General features: G+C 39.2%; 2 protein-coding genes across 5 annotated transcripts in view; both read left to right on the plus strand.

Annotated features, from left to right (window-relative positions):
- tacc2 (transforming, acidic coiled-coil containing protein 2) overlaps positions 1 to 4203 on the plus strand; it is a 51070-nt gene extending 46867 nt beyond the window's left edge. The window contains exons 20-25 of the mRNA XM_061789941.1: positions 131 to 207; positions 962 to 1005; positions 2316 to 2476; positions 2592 to 2698; positions 2876 to 2996; positions 3307 to 4203. Coding sequence (XP_061645925.1) covers positions 131 to 207; positions 962 to 1005; positions 2316 to 2476; positions 2592 to 2698; positions 2876 to 2996; positions 3307 to 3372 — 576 coding nt within the window. The 3' untranslated portion in view covers positions 3373 to 4203. The remainder of the gene's footprint in view (positions 1 to 130; positions 208 to 961; positions 1006 to 2315; positions 2477 to 2591; positions 2699 to 2875; positions 2997 to 3306) is intronic.
- Positions 4204 to 5872: 1669 nt separating this feature from the next.
- Positions 5873 to 17098, plus strand: ly6pge (lymphocyte antigen 6 family member pge). 4 transcript variants are annotated; one of them, XM_061789978.1, is made up of 5 exons: positions 5873 to 6279; positions 9816 to 10723; positions 10860 to 10937; positions 13238 to 13354; positions 15236 to 16258. In XM_061789978.1, exons 2-5 carry the CDS (start codon positions 10690 to 10692, stop codon positions 15427 to 15429), a joined length of 423 nt encoding a protein of 140 aa, XP_061645962.1. In that variant the 5' UTR covers positions 5873 to 6279; positions 9816 to 10689; the 3' UTR covers positions 15430 to 16258. The 4 variants fall into 4 exon arrangements, with proteins under 4 accessions (XP_061645962.1, XP_061645964.1, XP_061645963.1 ...); XM_061789980.1 differs by lacking the exon at positions 15236 to 16258 and adding an exon at positions 16810 to 17098 and having other exon boundaries at positions 5874 to 6279; XM_061789979.1 differs by lacking the exons at positions 9816 to 10723; positions 10860 to 10937; positions 13238 to 13354; positions 15236 to 16258 and adding an exon at positions 6992 to 9808 and having other exon boundaries at positions 5878 to 6279.
- Positions 17099 to 17522: the final 424 nt, after the last annotated feature.

Below are 17522 nucleotides of genomic sequence, written 5' to 3' on the forward strand. Positions count from 1 at the left end.
AAAATCATTAGAATCTTAAGTGCAGCTTTTGTATATGATTATGCAGAAGCTGTGTCCGGTATTCATACGATGTCGTCTTTGTATGCACGAGCGTTTCACACTTAATTTAACAAGATGTTTCCTGGTTTAGATTGTGACAAAAGAGAGGGAGGTGCTGGAGTGGAAGAGGAAATACGAAGACAGCCGCCAGGAGGTGCAGGAGATGAGGTATGATGCTGTGCTTTGAATTGTCACTACGCTAATAAATCCCTGACAAAATTAGAAGTGTCTTCTTTCTAAACTCTACCCATTTTCGAGCTGTCAAATGGTAAATCCGACTTCAACTATAACCCCAATCCATTGATTAACTGCAGCTCGTGTGTAAAGAGGTCAACCTATATAAGCTGCAGGAAAGAAAATAACTAATGCATATAATATGTGTGGTTAGTACTTGTAACATGGATTTGAAAAATTAGTCCAGTATATGTTACAGGTTTTATAGCACTCCTATTCAACAATTCAATATGCCAACAATTGCCCAAATGTATGTACAGTATGTCTAACAAATATCTGTTCATGGACTTATAAAGATATAGAAATAGAAACATTGATGTTGGTCAAAAGGGGGTGGGCCGGGGTCCAGCTGGCAAAAGCGTCGATTAGACTTAGCTTGCTTTATTTGGCTGATTGAGATCAGGATAAGGAAGGGACGAAGGATGGGGGCAAGGTTAATCAATCCTCTTACATTTGGAACCTGCTTTTCCCTAAACAACACTAGAAAAGGAAAATAGAAGCAATATCATCACTGAACTGTCAGAAACATTTGTTAATGCTGTATTTTACTTTTTGGGCTATCTAAGTAACGGTTATTCCAAATTTCAGTGGTATTGCTATTTTGGTTGTCAGGCCACACTGTGAATGCTGAAAATATGTGAAGCGCGGAGTCACGTCTGTATAATCATATCCAATTTCTAATCTATAGGAGGATTGTTTCTGAGTATGAGAAGACGATTGCGCAGATGATAGGTGAGTTTGTGATTGTATACAAACATGTCAATAAAACGCTGCAAGCTATTATGTGCACATTAATATTGTTTTGAGTCACAATTCCTGACACCACTTTTTGCAGCACTGCAAATTGGGAGTACACATGCACATTATGCCAATCCATTGTCACAGATTCGCAAGGTGCTTCAGATCAAAGCCAGCTTGACTGCCTGCTCTCGTCCTTCTTCACAGGACTTTTTAAATCAGTAACTCGAGAGTCACATTCTGCTAATGCTCGGCTCTCGCGTGCCTTGGGCTCCCAGCTTGACTTAACACACTCCCTTTTGTTTCTGTTCTGCTCTTATGTTTGCCCCTTACTATTTGATAACCCTGACAGGCATGCCAGGTGAGTACTGTAGACTTGTGCTTCAACATGTGTGTGTGCCCACTCACATCTCTCCCTCTCTGTTTGTCACAGAAGGGGGCCAACACAGCTCACAGCCTGCCTCACGTCCACTCACATTTGCTTGTCCATTTTTTTATTTCACTTCATTCTTCATGCTCATTTGTGTACAATCTCAGCATGTTCTTTCTTCATGCCAGCATCGTAAGGTCAAAATGTCTCTGAAACGCATGCCACAACCTTCACTTGACTACGGGAGTACTAACTTTGGTTTTCTTTGTTAATTGTACATGCTAGCAAAAACGTACAAATAAAGGTTTTGCAGGTTATGCTTTCAGATGTGACAAGAACGGCAGGAGGAGTAGAATTTTTGGAAAAGCTTTCATACTGAAAAAAAAAACAACAACATTGCAAGACTTAGAGCGCACGCATACTAAGCAATTTGTACCGTGCTTGGACATTTTCCTGGCCCCAGCCGCTTTGGAAGAGGTGGGCTTGGAATTACTGAAATAAATTTTATCATCTAACCAGATGTGTTTTTAAGAATGACTATATTATATAATGATACACCCACCAAACCGCGATAGGCTGAACTGAACCAGTCGGAGTGCCCCCTTAAAAATATAATCAATATCACTTTATTTATAATAATATATTTTGGTCTGTGTCATCTGATGTGACTTAAAGGTCACCACAAATTGGTTCCCTGCCCTGTAAAGGGTGACACATAACGCTAAAAGTAACTGAGCTCTCTGCCTCTATCAGTGATGTTCCCATTTTTCATTCAGTGTTTGTTTTTAGTTCTCATAATCAACAGTGTAGATGTAAATGTAAATATTTTTTTCCAAAATGTGTGTTGGTTTACATTTTTTACGTTTTGATGTACCCAATTCAAGTCTTTTTACCAGATACACTGAAGCATGTTCTATATATGTGTGCTTGTTAGAAGATGACCAGAAAGAGAAGTCTCTATCCCACCACACCATTCAACAGCTGATTGTGGAAAAGGACCAGGCCTTAGCTGACCTCAACTCCGTGGAAAAGTCTCTGGCCGACCTCTTCCGACGCTATGAGAAAATGAAAGATGTTCTCGAGGGTTTCCGCAAGGTACCTTTTTTTGGTTAAAATACTTTCACCAATACGGACCTTGTCAGTGACGAACGAAGTAGCGTGAAAACGTAGACAAATGTTTGTAAATGATCATGTTTGTCACTCGGTGTAGAATGAAGACGTTTTGAAGAAGTGCGCTCAAGAGTATCTGTCCAGAGTCCGTAAAGAGGAACAGCGGTACCAAGCTCTGAAGATTCACGCAGAGGAGAAGCTAGACAAGTAAATCTTTTGCATGTTTGTGATTTTGAATTGATGATAATTACGCAGTAAATTGCAGAGATTCAATCTGCATAAACATATGAACATTCATACATATGTATAAATGTTTCCAAACCAGAGGCTTTGCTTCCCTCAGATGTCTTAGAGTTTCTAGAAAGGTGTCTTGTGTGTTTCCAGGGCCAATTCAGAAATAGCTCAGGTGAGGGCCAAGTCCAAGCAGGAGCAGGCTGCTCACCAAGCCAGCCTGAGGAAGGAGCAGATGAAAGTGGACTCCCTGGAGCGCACATTGGAGCAAAAGGTCAGTTGCATAAGCGCTTCATCTGACCAGGAAACATATTTGTAACTTAGGTGGGGGTTCATAATGGACGCCAGACACAATTAGAGAACAGAATAATGAAAACAATATTAATGAAGTGAAATGTAATTAGTTATGGCGGTCAAGATTAATCTATCTCAATTACAAACTTTGACACCTGCATGTGACTCACTATATTAGTGAAATTATTCAGTATGCAACTAAGGTCTAGGGAGGTAAAATATCAAATTGATGCAAATATTTGAGGCTCTTATCATATTCCAATTTCCTAATTTGTAAAACTGTTTTCCAGAACAAAGAGATTGAGGAGCTAACGAAGATCTGCGATGAGCTAATAGCCAAAATGGGCAAGTGTTAGCACGCATATGCTGTTCTGGATCAGTTTAACACAAACAAGCCTTGGTCACACGTAAAAGTTGTGTGGGAGAAAAACATACTTCGAAAGACACTTAAAGCCACTCTGTGCTTAAATTTTCTACTGACCTTGTGTATACAAGACGCACACAGATGGCTTCCTTTTAATCATGCTGTATATTTTTGATGTGTCACTGTATGGGACTGTATCAGGGGTCTAGTTTAAAGTTTTAGAAACTGTACCATGTCATTAATTTGTATATCTGTGTGTGTGTGGGTGTGTGTGCGTGTGAGCAAATAACGATGAGGATTGTGGGTTTTATTGTTGTTTATGATGTTGCCATGACAGCCACTGAGGGAGAAGACTGTTTTACCCACCCCCCCCCCAAAAAGGAGCAGCAGCCCATTTTATAAAATGATTCAGCTCTAAGAAAATAAAAAATAATCGCTATAGCTTATTGCATGAAAGACAAGAAGAATCCTTGCTTTGTCCGTTTTGTATGCAATGTAGAAAAGGTTAATTATGGAAGAGACATTTTTATGTGCCCACTGTGTAAAACACAGATTATGGATTTGTCAGAATTATTTATAGGTCCTGTATCGTGCTTCCCTCGTGTAATCTTGTAGATATTTGTTATACTTGTCATAGCCGTCTTGATAAGCTCATGGGACTTTATTTTTCTTATTTTATTTTGATATAAACTAAATTAATTGTGACTATCCAGATGTGCCCCAGTCCTGCTTGGGTTGTTGTCACACTGACGAGTAACATGTCTGCACAGCTGCTGTACAGCATTTGCTTACAAAGTGCAATAAAAGATGGCAATATAAACTAGTTGGCTCACGCTGGTTATTTCCTATTCAAGTTGGAAATATTTAATATGAATAACATGAGCTAATCCCACTGCAATGGCTATGTCTCCTGTCCACCGAAAGACTTTCCAATCCTGTGTTAAAGGGGATTTTTTTTTCTCACAATTGAAAACATTTTCCAGGTGTCTTCTTAGAAGTTATCTGATGTTCATTGGTCAAAATATACACAGGATGAAGAATTATAGCCAAAAACCACTTATAGCCAAGTCACGCTGTTCTGGGGGGAGGTTCTGTCCCAGAGGCTGATTGTCACCATGATGACGGGGACGGAGTTGGGAATGCGACGAAGCGAGCCTACTCTGTGATGCCAACGTAGTGACTTTGACCCTATTATTGAGTGATTTTTGCTGACTCCTCAACTATTTTTTGGCAATTAACAACAAATCTAGCAACTTTTTGTGGTGTTACTGGAAACTTCTGAAGACTCAGCAGGAGATGTTTACCCCTCAGCTTCCAGACTGCAAATACTTGGTGCACCCCCCCTTCAAAATATGTCAACTTTAAATGAATGACGAAAAATGACAAAGATTGGTAAATTCCATATTTTCTGAAAATGTAAACCTTTTGACAACAAAATAAAACACTGGAGAATCACCTGAATGAACAAACTTGATCGAGTTTAACAAATCCAAATTGTAATACAATTAGGTTTCAACCATTTAAGAGAGGTGAAGTTGTATCATTGATTATCAAAATGCAACCTAAATTGTAAATAAAACATTTTGCACAATACCCAAGGATGATATTCAAACTAAGCAAAAACTAACCGTAATTAGGACTTTGTTAGGATGTGTTTGAAAATTCTGCTATTTTCGGTAGAAAACCTTATTTACAATGTGAACCTGACCATATAGTTTCTTGCTGTATTATTGCTTTATTAAAGAAACCATGTCTTGATTGCATTTAGTATTATTGGGGTGGCTGGAGGAGAAGAAATTAAGTTTACTTAAAATTCACATTTTACATGCTTGGTTTAGCATGTCACAAAGAATAAAGATGTTTTCCTAGTCCAGTGTGAAATACCACGATTGTTTAATGGTATCATGGCAAAATAAATTATTATAGTAGTGAGTATAATACAGGGATGGGCAAAGTATGGCCTGGGGGCCACATACAGCCCACTCTGTTCTTCAGTCTGGCAAACTGACCATTTACATTGTCAAAAGTCCTGTAATATTTGTTGGAATGATTTTTCCATTTTCCCCAAATTTGTTGATTAAAATGTATGTATTCATTTTTTTAAATTATTATTTTTTATTTCATTTAATAATTGGTTAATTGATGTTTGCATATAATAAACAAACCGTGTCTAGTAGACTTGACAGTTTTTTGTATTTTTTAAATAATTGGTTAATTATTGTTAAATTAACTTTAAATAGTTTTACCTTTAACGGTGAGAGTGGATTATTAAAATGTATTACTAGATAAATGAATGCATGAACAATTAAATAAAAAATGAGAATGGATTAACATTTTACATAATTACTTTACATCCTCGCTGTCACTTTTTTTCAACCACAGCATTGGAATGCCCAGGTCCGTTTTCCCGTTTTAAAAATCCAAGCCATACCAGAAAAAAAGGAGAGGTGAAAGGAGTGACCGCTGGGTGGCGCTGCACCTCCAAACTCAGACAAACTGAACATTAATTTCCGGTTCCGGTTGCGTTCAGTCGCCTACGGTAATTGTTTTGAGGCCATTTTGAACCGAGATGGATCGAAGCCCTTCCGTACCTGAGTGGAACCAAAGGTTTTCCTCCCCGCCTTCACGTTGGGCTCGCCCACCCTACAGAGGACCCGGCCACCGCGGTGCTTCTGCCCAGGGCTACCCCGCGTATTCGCCCAATTCTCAGGCGTATTCCCATGGTTTTAACCGCGGACATAGGGGAGGTTCGCCAGGAGGGTCCGGCGGCGGAAGACGGAGCTTCGGAGGGTCTCCGGCTGTGTTCGGCAGTGGCGCCGGAAACTTCGGAGAGAAGCAACGAAGGGGAAACAGTTTCGGCAGGCCAATCAACTTCAGTCCGTCGGCGTCGAATGTGCAGGTAAGCTACAAAGTACTAACTTTGGAGGCCGGCACTCGCCCCGCCACCGTTGACGATTGGCCAGATGTGCGCAATAGACTGTTGGCGGACAAGGCACCTACCCTTCTAAAAGCTGTCTTGCAAATAAACCAAAAAAAAAAGTGAATAAAACAACAACAACAAAAAAACACAGTAGTACAATACTACAGCTGGTGAGACAGCCGAGCCAAAGCTCAACAGGTCTCATGTGACCCTACAGTGTTGCATTGAGAGCTGAGTTTTACTCCGTCCGTGACCACACTCGTAACTCAAAACACTCGTACGTGTACTCGTGTATATATTGGGGGAAACCAAGTTACAACTGAGCAGAGTCAATGCACAACACGGATGCGCCAACTCTTCAGGTCAAGACTGCATCTCAAAGAGAAACAGCACTCCTTTGAGGACAAAAATGCATATGCTCGACAGAGAAGGGGGAGTGAGAGAGGTTATCAATAGGGGCTTACCCACCGCAGGAACCTTTGCAGAAGCTTCTCTAGCTACCCTGGTAGCTTGAGTTCCCCCCATGTCCCCGTCGTAAAAAAACTACCATTACACGGAAGGTTTCCCCTGGATTCTTTCATTCCTATTGGCGGATAGGGTCTAGGGTTTACCTAGAACTCATTGAGGGGTCAGGCTGACAAACGCTAATTGGTTGACACACCTCTGTTATCGTTTTCTTTTTCATTTACAGAGTCGCCATTATACAGCGTTACGCAAGACTCGAAGCAAGATGATTAAAATACATGGAAAAGGAAATCTTAAAACACCGGCGTGAGGCTGGCCGGCAGGGACGCTCTGATGGTACAATCCAGTCAGTCATGGGGCAAAAAAAATAACAACCCCAAAAAAAACTTTCTGTTCACAAATAAATATTTGCAATGTAGAATATTTTTTTTTTTTTGATGCAAACACATTTACAGATACCAAAAACTTCGCACTGCTGTATTTAAAAACTGACTAAGAGCTGTCCATGAAGTCATGTATTTATTTATTGAAACTTGTCCAGGTAACCAGCCAACCTGGCTGCAGAGAGCAGAGTAAAACAAAGCATAAATAGAAGCAAATACATTTACAAACTTTACAATGTGATAAAGTAATAAGTTAAATATTACATTATATCTTAGCACATGGTGAATAAAAGGTCCATAAAAGGCATGTGAGTTGATATTCTCTAAAGCTGCACAACTTGTATGAAGAAAAATGTAATCGTGTGAATGCAGGGACATGAGAAAAACCTGTCTTTTTGGAATAAATAAATATATAAATAAATGGAGACGCCTGCGGATGACAATAGATGTGATTTATTGTTCTTAGATTTGTAGTGGAACTGTGTAAGGATTCAGGCTCATGTCCCCATTGCATTTTCCAGATGAGAAATCACATCGATAGTCATCTGTAAGCTTCTCTTGCACAATCCCTTTCGGTATGTCATCTCAATAAAATAGAATAAATATATTCTACTTTACTGAAATGTATCTGTATATAATAAAACTCCCTACCTCAAAGAGTGTCTGGAGCCAGATTGGTATTGGAAATGTGAATAGGTTCTCAATTGCCTCACCTGGGTAAAGGGTTAGGTTTGAAAGATATTTAAAAATATTTGCAATTTAGGATACAAAATAAGACATTGGAAGCTTGAAATACCAGCATTTTTTAGACCCAGTAGGTGTCAGTAATAAGCAACATCAGCCTCATTTGCTTAAGCTACCCTGAACTAATTAGTGCGATGGAAACACAAACCACATGGGCCACAGCAACCTTTTGCTAGCAGGAACTCAAAGTTCCTGGGCGGGTTGGTGGAAAAGCCTCTTATGTTTCAGCGGAAAGACCATCTGTAAACAAGCCTACGACACCACCTATCTCCCACGTACAATGGCTCAGCCTGTATAACAAACCAAACTCAGCCTTCAAGTGGCTCCAACAAATTTTTTACAACTGAATGGAATGCCTGAGAGGGAATTTCCACTTAGTGACTGCTATTGATGGGCGGGGGCCTCTCTGCAAGGCATCTTAACGACCGTCATTTACTTCCCAAAAGAGTGATACCATGGGGCGTACCTCCAACTTGGAGGATAAATAAATAGTTGGGTTTCCCACCCTGGCTAGTGTTGTCCACACTAGTTTGTTGCATGAACTGATGAAGCCTGCTCGCCAGAGAGGCGAAACATCTTCTAAGAAGACCAGAACAGGCCATTTTCAGTCAATGCAATGCCGTGCGAATGAAGTGATATGGATGATAAATGAGAATGGGACTAGAACCTACGCTTCCTTGGAGTGTATAATACATTACACCATGAGTGACTCTTTCGCAACTAATTGCACAACATGGAAACATCTCAGATCAGGGTGGGGAAAAAGGTTGAAAAGTGGTTGCACCTCTTTTGGAAACAATAACCTCAACCAAACTTTTCCTGTAGTTTCAGATCAGCTCAGGCAGGTCTGATTTTGGGCCTTTAGTGCTTACAAAACTGTTGCAGTTTGGGGGGGGGGGGTTGGCAGGGGGCTTGGCATGGGGTCCCTGCGGCCCCCACTGGGTGCCCGGTTGTCGGGGCGCCTCGGTGGGGCCGGCGGACCGCCCTCAGGATGTGTTCCGTAAGCCAGGCTGCTCTCGGGTGGACCTGTTCCCGCCCCTCGATTGATTGGGTGGGGTCCTCAGCAGCGGCGGTGTGGCCACAGCAATGACAGGACACTTCTGTCAGTCTTTGTGTATGTATAACGGTATCAATTCACTTGCATGTATCCGCAGGCACACACCCCTAGGACTCTTTCACTGGGTGTGGAGTCACGCACTTATTGCGACAAATAACTCACGAATATGCAAATCGCTTGTGTATCCCCTCACTTATACTCTCCTCCTGTGGATGTTTATAATTTACATAATTAATGCCACCACACTTCAGTTGTACAGCCGGGTTCATGACCCTTGTCCTCCCCTCCCCTCACAGGGTGTAGCACTACAACACCATGCAACACTCATATTAATGTTTCATTGTTCGACATAATGTAATGATTTACTTCTCTCATCCTGTTTACAATTAGTGCTTTGTCTTTTGTCTTTGTTTCTCTCTCCCTTCTAGAAACTTTGTTCTGTTCGACTGATCAAGTCTGATTCTCAATAAACCTCAATTATAATACCACAGCAGAAGCTTAAAAACTCCACTGTGACACTGTAAAACTGTTCCGGCAAAAAAGGGAAACAGATTTTCCATTCTGCTTGACCTAACAGCCGAACAGGACAAAAAAAACATAGTCAATTAGTTGTCGATTCATTGTTGCACCGCTGTACTGAATGTCAGCTGATTCCTGACTGATTAGCTTTTGGAGAAGTCATTACACCATGCGCTTACATACTTTTCCACCCTGCACTATGAATGTGTACATGTTATGTAAAAACATGAAAATATTTGTGTGGCATTAGTTAGCATTAGCAAATCAAATGTATGACAAAGGAATGCATAAATCAAGCTAATCTGTGTGCAAATTAAGTGACAACCTACTTTCTCTTTTGGTTTCAGTGTGAATCTTCTGACTCGATCGAGAGATACTTCAGTCCGTCCATGTTGGAGGATCCCTGGGCAGCACTGCAGCAAATGCATTCCCAGACGTCGACCCCCAACAATCCATAAACAACATCAGTATCATGCAAACGGAAGTAGCTGGGAGTTTCCTGGTTAATGCAAGAATCATTCAGTTTGATTGGATGCGTCTACATAATATATAAGGTCAGGTGCAAGTTTATGCACTGTTTTGGCATTATTACGGACTATTTGGGGTTAACAAAGGGCAATATTTCGAAGTAGCTTTCCATTCTTGATGAGTGTTAAAAGCGATGAGTTTGACTTGATATTTGTATATAAAGTGCATATAATGCATATATTTTGTGTATTTTTTTTTTCAATTTTAACAAATATAAACTCAAATCAGGCAGTAGTTTGTCTTGTCCTAATGCAAAAAAGATGTTTGGTTGGATTTTTGTACATCTATGTGTTTTAAGTGCACATAATGAATAAGTTTATACACTGTATTTTATTTTTTACTCAAAACCATGTATTTGCAATGTACAAAGTTCTTATTAAATTGATGAAAAACAAAAATTTTTCTGTGCTTTACACCTCTAGTGCACTTGATTTACCTGTCTTTGGATGCCATATTAGAAACGATATTTTATATACAGGGTACCTGTTTTTTTTTTTTTGTGTTCATTAAATCCATAAATTTTTAAGAGCGCTTTACCCACTAAATATAAATGGGACAACAACAAAAGACTGTCTTAGAAACTTAGTGAGTTCATAGGTCTTTACTGGTCAGTCACAGTTCAGAGGAGGATGAAGTAGTGACCACTCACACCGAGGATGGGTGTGGCTAGAGGAGAGATGTGTGAGCTCCAGGATGGAACTCTACTACATCTTTTTGTGGAGATTCGGTAACTAGGAAACATATTGAGGGTCTGCTAATCTTGTCTACACAAGACTATTAGCTTGTCTGACAGATCAGATTAAGTTTTTAAATGGGGGTAAGGGGGATTCTTTGGGTACTAACAACCTGGTTTTAATCTTCAGATCAGGACAAACATATTGACAGCAGCACCATGAGAGCTTTGCTGATTCTGCTTTACATGGTTCTGCTCACATCAAAGGGTAAGGAATATTAAAATCTGTCTCATTATTCTTTCCACTCCTGAGATTGTTCTACCGTCTGTCAACTTTTATGTATTTTTTTCTTGTTGCCACCTTTTGTGTTCCTAGTCTGCTTTTGTTTTCTATACTTGTATCTGTGGCAGGATAAAGAATGAGTCCAAGATTTTAGATCATAGTCATAAAGGGTTACTCAAAATGCATGGCAGAAAATGCTGCTAGACTATATAATAAAAATCAGATTTGCAATTTTAGCCTCCGTTCAGTCCTCGTCTATCAACTAGCATGCAATCCCAGCATCTAATCCCCTAATTGGCCTGCGGGCTAAAGCTTTTATCGTGTGTGTGGAGCTCTTGTGCTGTGGGGATTGTTTGGAGTCAGCATGAGGCATGAAATATGCCAAGTAGAACACCTGCGTTACACTGGTAGGGACTCATCACATTATACAGCGCTAAGATGCAAGATATTCTTTCAAATAACACCCGTTTTCTCATAAAAACTCTCGACACATTGATATTTGGCAATGATGTTGGGACAGTGTGGGACGACAGTGGTTGGTATGTCTGCCTTACAGTCAAGAGGTCCAGGGTTCGATTCCTAGCTCAGGCCCTACTGTGAAGTTTGCATGTTGTCCTTGTGCTTGTGTGGATGTTCTTCTGGCCACATTTCAAATGCATGCTTATGATGCATTTTTGGTCACTTGAAGACTGAATTGTCCTTATAAGTGTAAATGTGAGTGTCAGTGGTTGCCTACATGTGTGCCCTGCCTCTTGTCCAAAGTCAGCTGGATTAGGCTTCTAATGCGGACAAGCACTATAGAAGATGGATAAATGAAATGAGGTATACCTCTGCACAAAAACTGATTACAGTATTAGTGAAAGATTTTCATGAGAGGTATAGTAAATCTTTATCTTATGCTCTCCCTGTGAGGAACATTGTCGACTCATCTTTTTCTGATTTAGAAAAGCTAAGTCCGGTTTATGTAAAATGATGAACAATTTGCAATTTCACACCTTTACTCCAAATCTTCAGAGAATATTTTCTGGGTTTTTCCTTTACCCATGCAGCGAACCTTTCCAAATTATTTTTGAAAGTGGTTACATATATTTGTATAACTATTCAAATCTGTCCCTTTACCCACTGTGGCACCATTGGAGAGATTTAAAGGGCACCACCCTCTGTCGGTATGGAAGTTTCACTTTATAATGTGATAAGTTTCATGTTACAACACGTTAAGTTTCGCACTATAACGTGATAAGTTTCATGTTATAATGTGAAAAAGTTGGTCTCAGGGAGGACTCGTCAACTCTTGTTGCGACCCTGTGTTCACTCATATCCTTCTAAAGTGGATTTAGGGAGACAAGAGGCCTCTATCCTATCTACAGTTACTTATACAATAGCTAGTAATTTTGATATATAAGACACAATAAGGACTCCGCCAGTGACCTGAACTGCAAGAAATTGCTTTGTTTTGGTTTGCCAAATGCGGAAGTCAAATTTATTATGTTTTAACGTGATAACCTTCTACATTATTGTTGTGTGGAGTTTGCATGGTCTGCGGGTACTCCGGTTTCCTCCAGGTGCCTCTCGCCCAAAGGCCCCAGCTGGGATAGGCTCCAACATGCCTGCAACCCTAGTGAGGATAAGCTTGATGGACAATGGATGTATGGATGGATATCAAAATGAAAAACCTAATTGATACATGTTGTCTACTATGCATGTATAATATACTACAATGTATTTTTCCTAATATGCATATTAGATTAGATACAACTTTTTCATTGCAGTGAAATGTTGATTAGAAGATGCATAGAAACTATAAAATACATATTAATATGGAATGTGGGAATACTAAGTTTCCCACTATTAATAAATAATAATAACACTCTATTTTAGCTTTTCTATTTTAAGAGGTAATACTAAAAAACATTTTCTTCCCAATTTTGTGGCATCCCCTGGAAGTTACGGCGTCCTTAGCATTTGCCTACTGTATACAGTACACATACTGTAACAGTATTGCGTAATGGGCATGCCAGCCCTGACTCTATCGGTCCTACTATTAATCATGTCAAAGACGTTCTTGTTTTTATTTATTTATTTACTTTTATTTTTATTTTTGCTGAAATTGTCGTTATGTGTTGATAAGTTTTGATTTGGATTGAATAAAACTCTAGTTGTGTTTGGAATCTGCATTCAAACATATTTGTGCACAGACCTCAATCTCGTGCATGTCTTTAATTATTATGCAACCATTCGGTACATTTTTTTAATAGTACTCCTCTGTTCCGCTTTGTTTTCCTCAGGTACGGCTCTTCAATGTTACACGTGTATGGCATCCAATAATGAAGACTGCAACCGACAAGGCTCCAGAACATGTACCAGCTACTCTGATGCCTGTGCTGTGGTGGTGGGTCATAACAGTGAGTCCAACACTGACTGTGTAGACTACCAAAAATTAGAATGTTTTTAGCTGCATATATGTTTTTCAAATGGAATGTAAATTCCAAGCTGGATACCACTCAGCAGGAATCTAATAATTTTAAATACAGCATAAATAAGAACATGAAGTCCTTTTTGTTTAAAATTACCATTTACTGGTAGATTGCCTTCAAAACATGGGATGTGCAACTCTGCCATTACCATGGCAACTTTCAACCCACATACAGTGGATATAAAAAGTCTACACACCTCTGTTCAAATGCCAGGTTTTTGTGAAATAAAAAATGAGACCGAGATAAATAATTTCAAAACTTTTTGGACCAATAATGCATGCGGCCCATAACCACTGTAACTTGGTGATGAGTAATGTTGTGTTTACAGCAAACATGAGCAGTGTTGTGTTACCTTACCTTTTGGCGGTGGCATTGCTAAAAGTGTGTCAAGCCCCACCCCAAAAAAAAAATTTGGTAATATGTGTTTATGGCGAATTAACTGTGATGGTAATGCAGGCAGCCATCTTTTCGTAGTCTCTTTGTCATCTGCTTCCAGCTTGAAGTTTATTGAATATTAAAAATTGCCCAGTTTTTTACCCTCTTTCGGAAGTTGACACTTGCATCTTGACACTATATCGATCAGTGTTTTACCTTTGTACATGGCATAAAATAAAATCAGTAGAAACACTGATCAGCTTGCCAACAAATGTAACACATTTACCTTAATCCACTAATAGTAAATTAATTGAATTTGATCAATAACAACTGTTATCACTGGGAGTAAACGCACAACTATTCCTCACTGTTGCACTTACTATTTAAAGAAAAAAAAATAATGCCAAATAAAAATTGCATCCACAAAAAAAAAATATCACCACCGTTGCCAGAAATGATAAACAGCACAGTAGATGATGACTATGATTTAGAGTTGCAATATATTGTAATCTCTTTACAGTACAGTGGTCCCACACTATTGTTTTTATGTTAATATGAATATTGTTGACTCTATTACTGCTGTCTCGGGGGATTAATAGCACACAACACTTAATAATACTATTTTCTATACATTTCATGCTTACATACATTTTGTGTTATAGTAAAACTATAAACTGCATTCAGATGTTTTATTATGGTTTCTCGAGATCACAGATTTCCTATTGTGTGTGGGTGTCTGTGCATGTTTTTGTCATTAGGTAAATCTAATCAATCCTATAGACACTTTAAGTAGGGTTCACACATACCGATAATCGGACCGAATTTGAGCATTATCCCTCCTTTTCCAGTCAAAGTCAGCACAGGCCCGATTCTTAAAAATGTCTGAATGTCTATAAAAGATTATCCTGACCAATTCTCTAGTGGTGTGAGGTGTGTTGAGTGGTTTTTTTCCCCTCTCCCATTGGAAAATGGTCGTGGCCGAAAATCGTAAATGTTAAACCTGTTCAATTCTTCCGATTACAAAACCTTATGCGTTTAGTCAACACTGAGTTCGATAATACAACGTCAGTCTTTGTACTAAGTCAGAGTTCTGGTGTGGGAGAGGAGATTTATGTTGTTGGTGGGGATATTTCTTTATTTGTGGTGTGCTGTTTGGTCATCTCGAGTACAACAAACACTAATTAGAGCAGTAAGACAACAGTGGCCATTTTTTTTCTTTGCCAGATTTTTAATAATTGCTTAAGTTGTTAAAAATATGTGTGCATGTACCCCACTCAAGTCACAAAAAAAGTATGTTTGCTGTTCTTTTTAACTTAAAAAAAGACCAATTAATTGATGCTTTTCTCAGCCATTCAAAACCCAAGCTCACATTTTACTGGTCATAATCAAATAAGACAAAAGGTTAATGAGCGGACCTAAATTGTCTCTTGTCAGGTGGGGTGATGAAGTCCTGCTCCTACAAGTCCTTCTGCAGCCAGGCTAACAGTCAGAGCTCCAGAAGACCTGGGGTCAGAGTACACTGCTGCTACAGCAACGGCTGCAATATCACAAGCGCTGCCGACAGGCTGCACACACTCAGCTGCTTGTTGCTGTTTTTAACTTTGTTCTACCACTGCTTTTTCAGGTAGACAATAAAAAAACTAGTCTAGCAAGTATCGCAACTATGATTGTAGCTCAAATACACACTTCAACCTACTCACTATTGTTGATATTGGTGTTGGAGGTGTGCTTGCTTGGATTATGCACACCACATAGGATTAAAGCCATTAAGATCTCACGTGGCTCTGGCTTGTGCTGTATTTTCCTAAACCAATAAGATCAGGAAGACGGGAAGTGCTGAAATAATATTTACTAATCATTTATTTGTACCGAAAATGAAGTGAAAACGCACACATTGATGACTCCGAGATTTCACCATCCTCTGCCTCACAGGCGATGTTTGAAATGAAAGTGAGAGTGGAAGTCAGTTGGCGTGCCATTGCATCATCACCCCACAGTCATTTGATGAGCTATTTTGGAATGTGCTGAGAAAGTCATTAGCCCAAATGCAAATCCACGTAAGTCTTTAACCTGTAACGAGGTGTGTTGCACGGATGAGGCTTTTACACTTTGCTCATTAAAGCTATCAGTGAGAGGGATACTGGTAAATACAGTACGTAAAGTAGATTCATGCATCCACTGCCTTCATCAACATTAATATTAATATTAACTATTGTTAATGTAATCTGAAACTACAAAAAAATACTTAAAGCACTACTGTCTAATGTTGACAAAACAACAGATGCAAGTCCTCACAATACTGTACCTGTCTGTATATATTGTACTGAAATGAATTTACATTATACCATCACTCAGTCGAACAGTGGGTTGATGTTGCTGAATGAATTTGTCATACTTGTCATTCATAAATCAATGTAAATGCAAGTAATTTTTACAAGTGCTGCTGTGTACATTCTGTATGTGTTTACAATATAAAAAAAAATAATAAACAAAACTATTTATGAACAGAATTTTTAATTGCATCCTTATTTCAATAGAATTACTTTATTTGAATTTAGTGTTCAATGTTAGTGGTTAATTTCACGTATTTCAGATCAATACTCAAATATCAACCTCAATACGCAAGTATAACCTGTTTAGGGTTCCTGCAAGTAAATATTGACAGCTGGATTATGTTTTTATTGAAACAGCCAAACCCAATTTGGTGAACGCGCTGAAGGAAGAGGACGCTGACCAGATTGGTTACAAATAATACAAATCCATGAATCTTGAAATGTATGAAAAGTGGGCACCTTTGACTGTGTGATTGCAGCCACCATGCATTTTTTCAATCATGTAGGTTTGCCCAACCACCACTGGGAGACAGTCTAACCACACTTTACTTCCACATGCACGCTCCAACCACTTAGTTTACTGTTGAGAATGTCAATAGTGATGCTATTTAATAACTGTCTTTTTGTTTACACTCAGTTCCTTTCTTTGACTCTTACTCACTCTTTGGTCCCCAGGAAGGATTTGGGTTCAAGCTGTTAACAAGGATGGCGAGTCATGGGGGTAAAGGTGCTGCTTTGGGGACAACGTTCAGACATAGTTACAATCATGGATTGTTGAATTGTTGAATATGCTGCACACAAATGGAATAAGTTGCCCACAGAAGTGACGTCAGCCCCAAGTATGCATGTTTTTAAATCCAGCGTAAAAACTTCTTTTTTCCCATGCTTTTTCGAGCATGTCCACTTTTAAATGTTATTTCTGTTTTAATTGTATTTTTATTTTTTCTCTTTGTTTTAAATGTTTATGAGCTCTTTTTTCCTTTGTTTTTAAATGCTTTGAATCATATAAAGCACATTGAGTTACCTTGTGTGTGAAACGTGCTATATAAATAAATTTGCTTTGCTTTGCTTTGTTGCAGAATTACACAATTCCCGTGAATTGAATTCACACCTGCACTTGTCCGTGCCACAGACAAACATTTTAACCTGGATTTCAAAACAGTTTTTCATATCGGAACTAACGGAAATAGGAATACGTATATTCCTATTTCACCCCCCAGTTATAGTTCTGTCATTCCAGGGTGTACACCACCTCTCACCCAAAGTAGCGCTGGGATATGCTGCAGCTTCCCGCAATAGAAGCTCAATAGAAAATGCATGCATGGGTCAAACTGTCTCCATAATAAAACCTTTATTCACCATGTAGACAATGTTTTAAGAAATATCTT

This window comes from Phyllopteryx taeniolatus, chromosome 11, assembly GCF_024500385.1.
Source record: "Phyllopteryx taeniolatus isolate TA_2022b chromosome 11, UOR_Ptae_1.2, whole genome shotgun sequence".
Lineage (NCBI taxonomy): Eukaryota > Metazoa > Chordata > Actinopteri > Syngnathiformes > Syngnathidae > Phyllopteryx > Phyllopteryx taeniolatus.

Coding starts and splice junctions, on each gene's coding strand:
- ly6pge (XM_061789977.1), top strand. CDS start 5,950: ATGGATCGAAGCCCTTCCGTACCTGAGTGGAACCAAAGGTTTTCCTCC. Junction 6,280..9,815: donor CGTCGGCGTCGAATGTGCAG/GTAAGCTACAAA, acceptor TTTTGGTTTCAG/TGTGAATCTTCTGACTCGAT.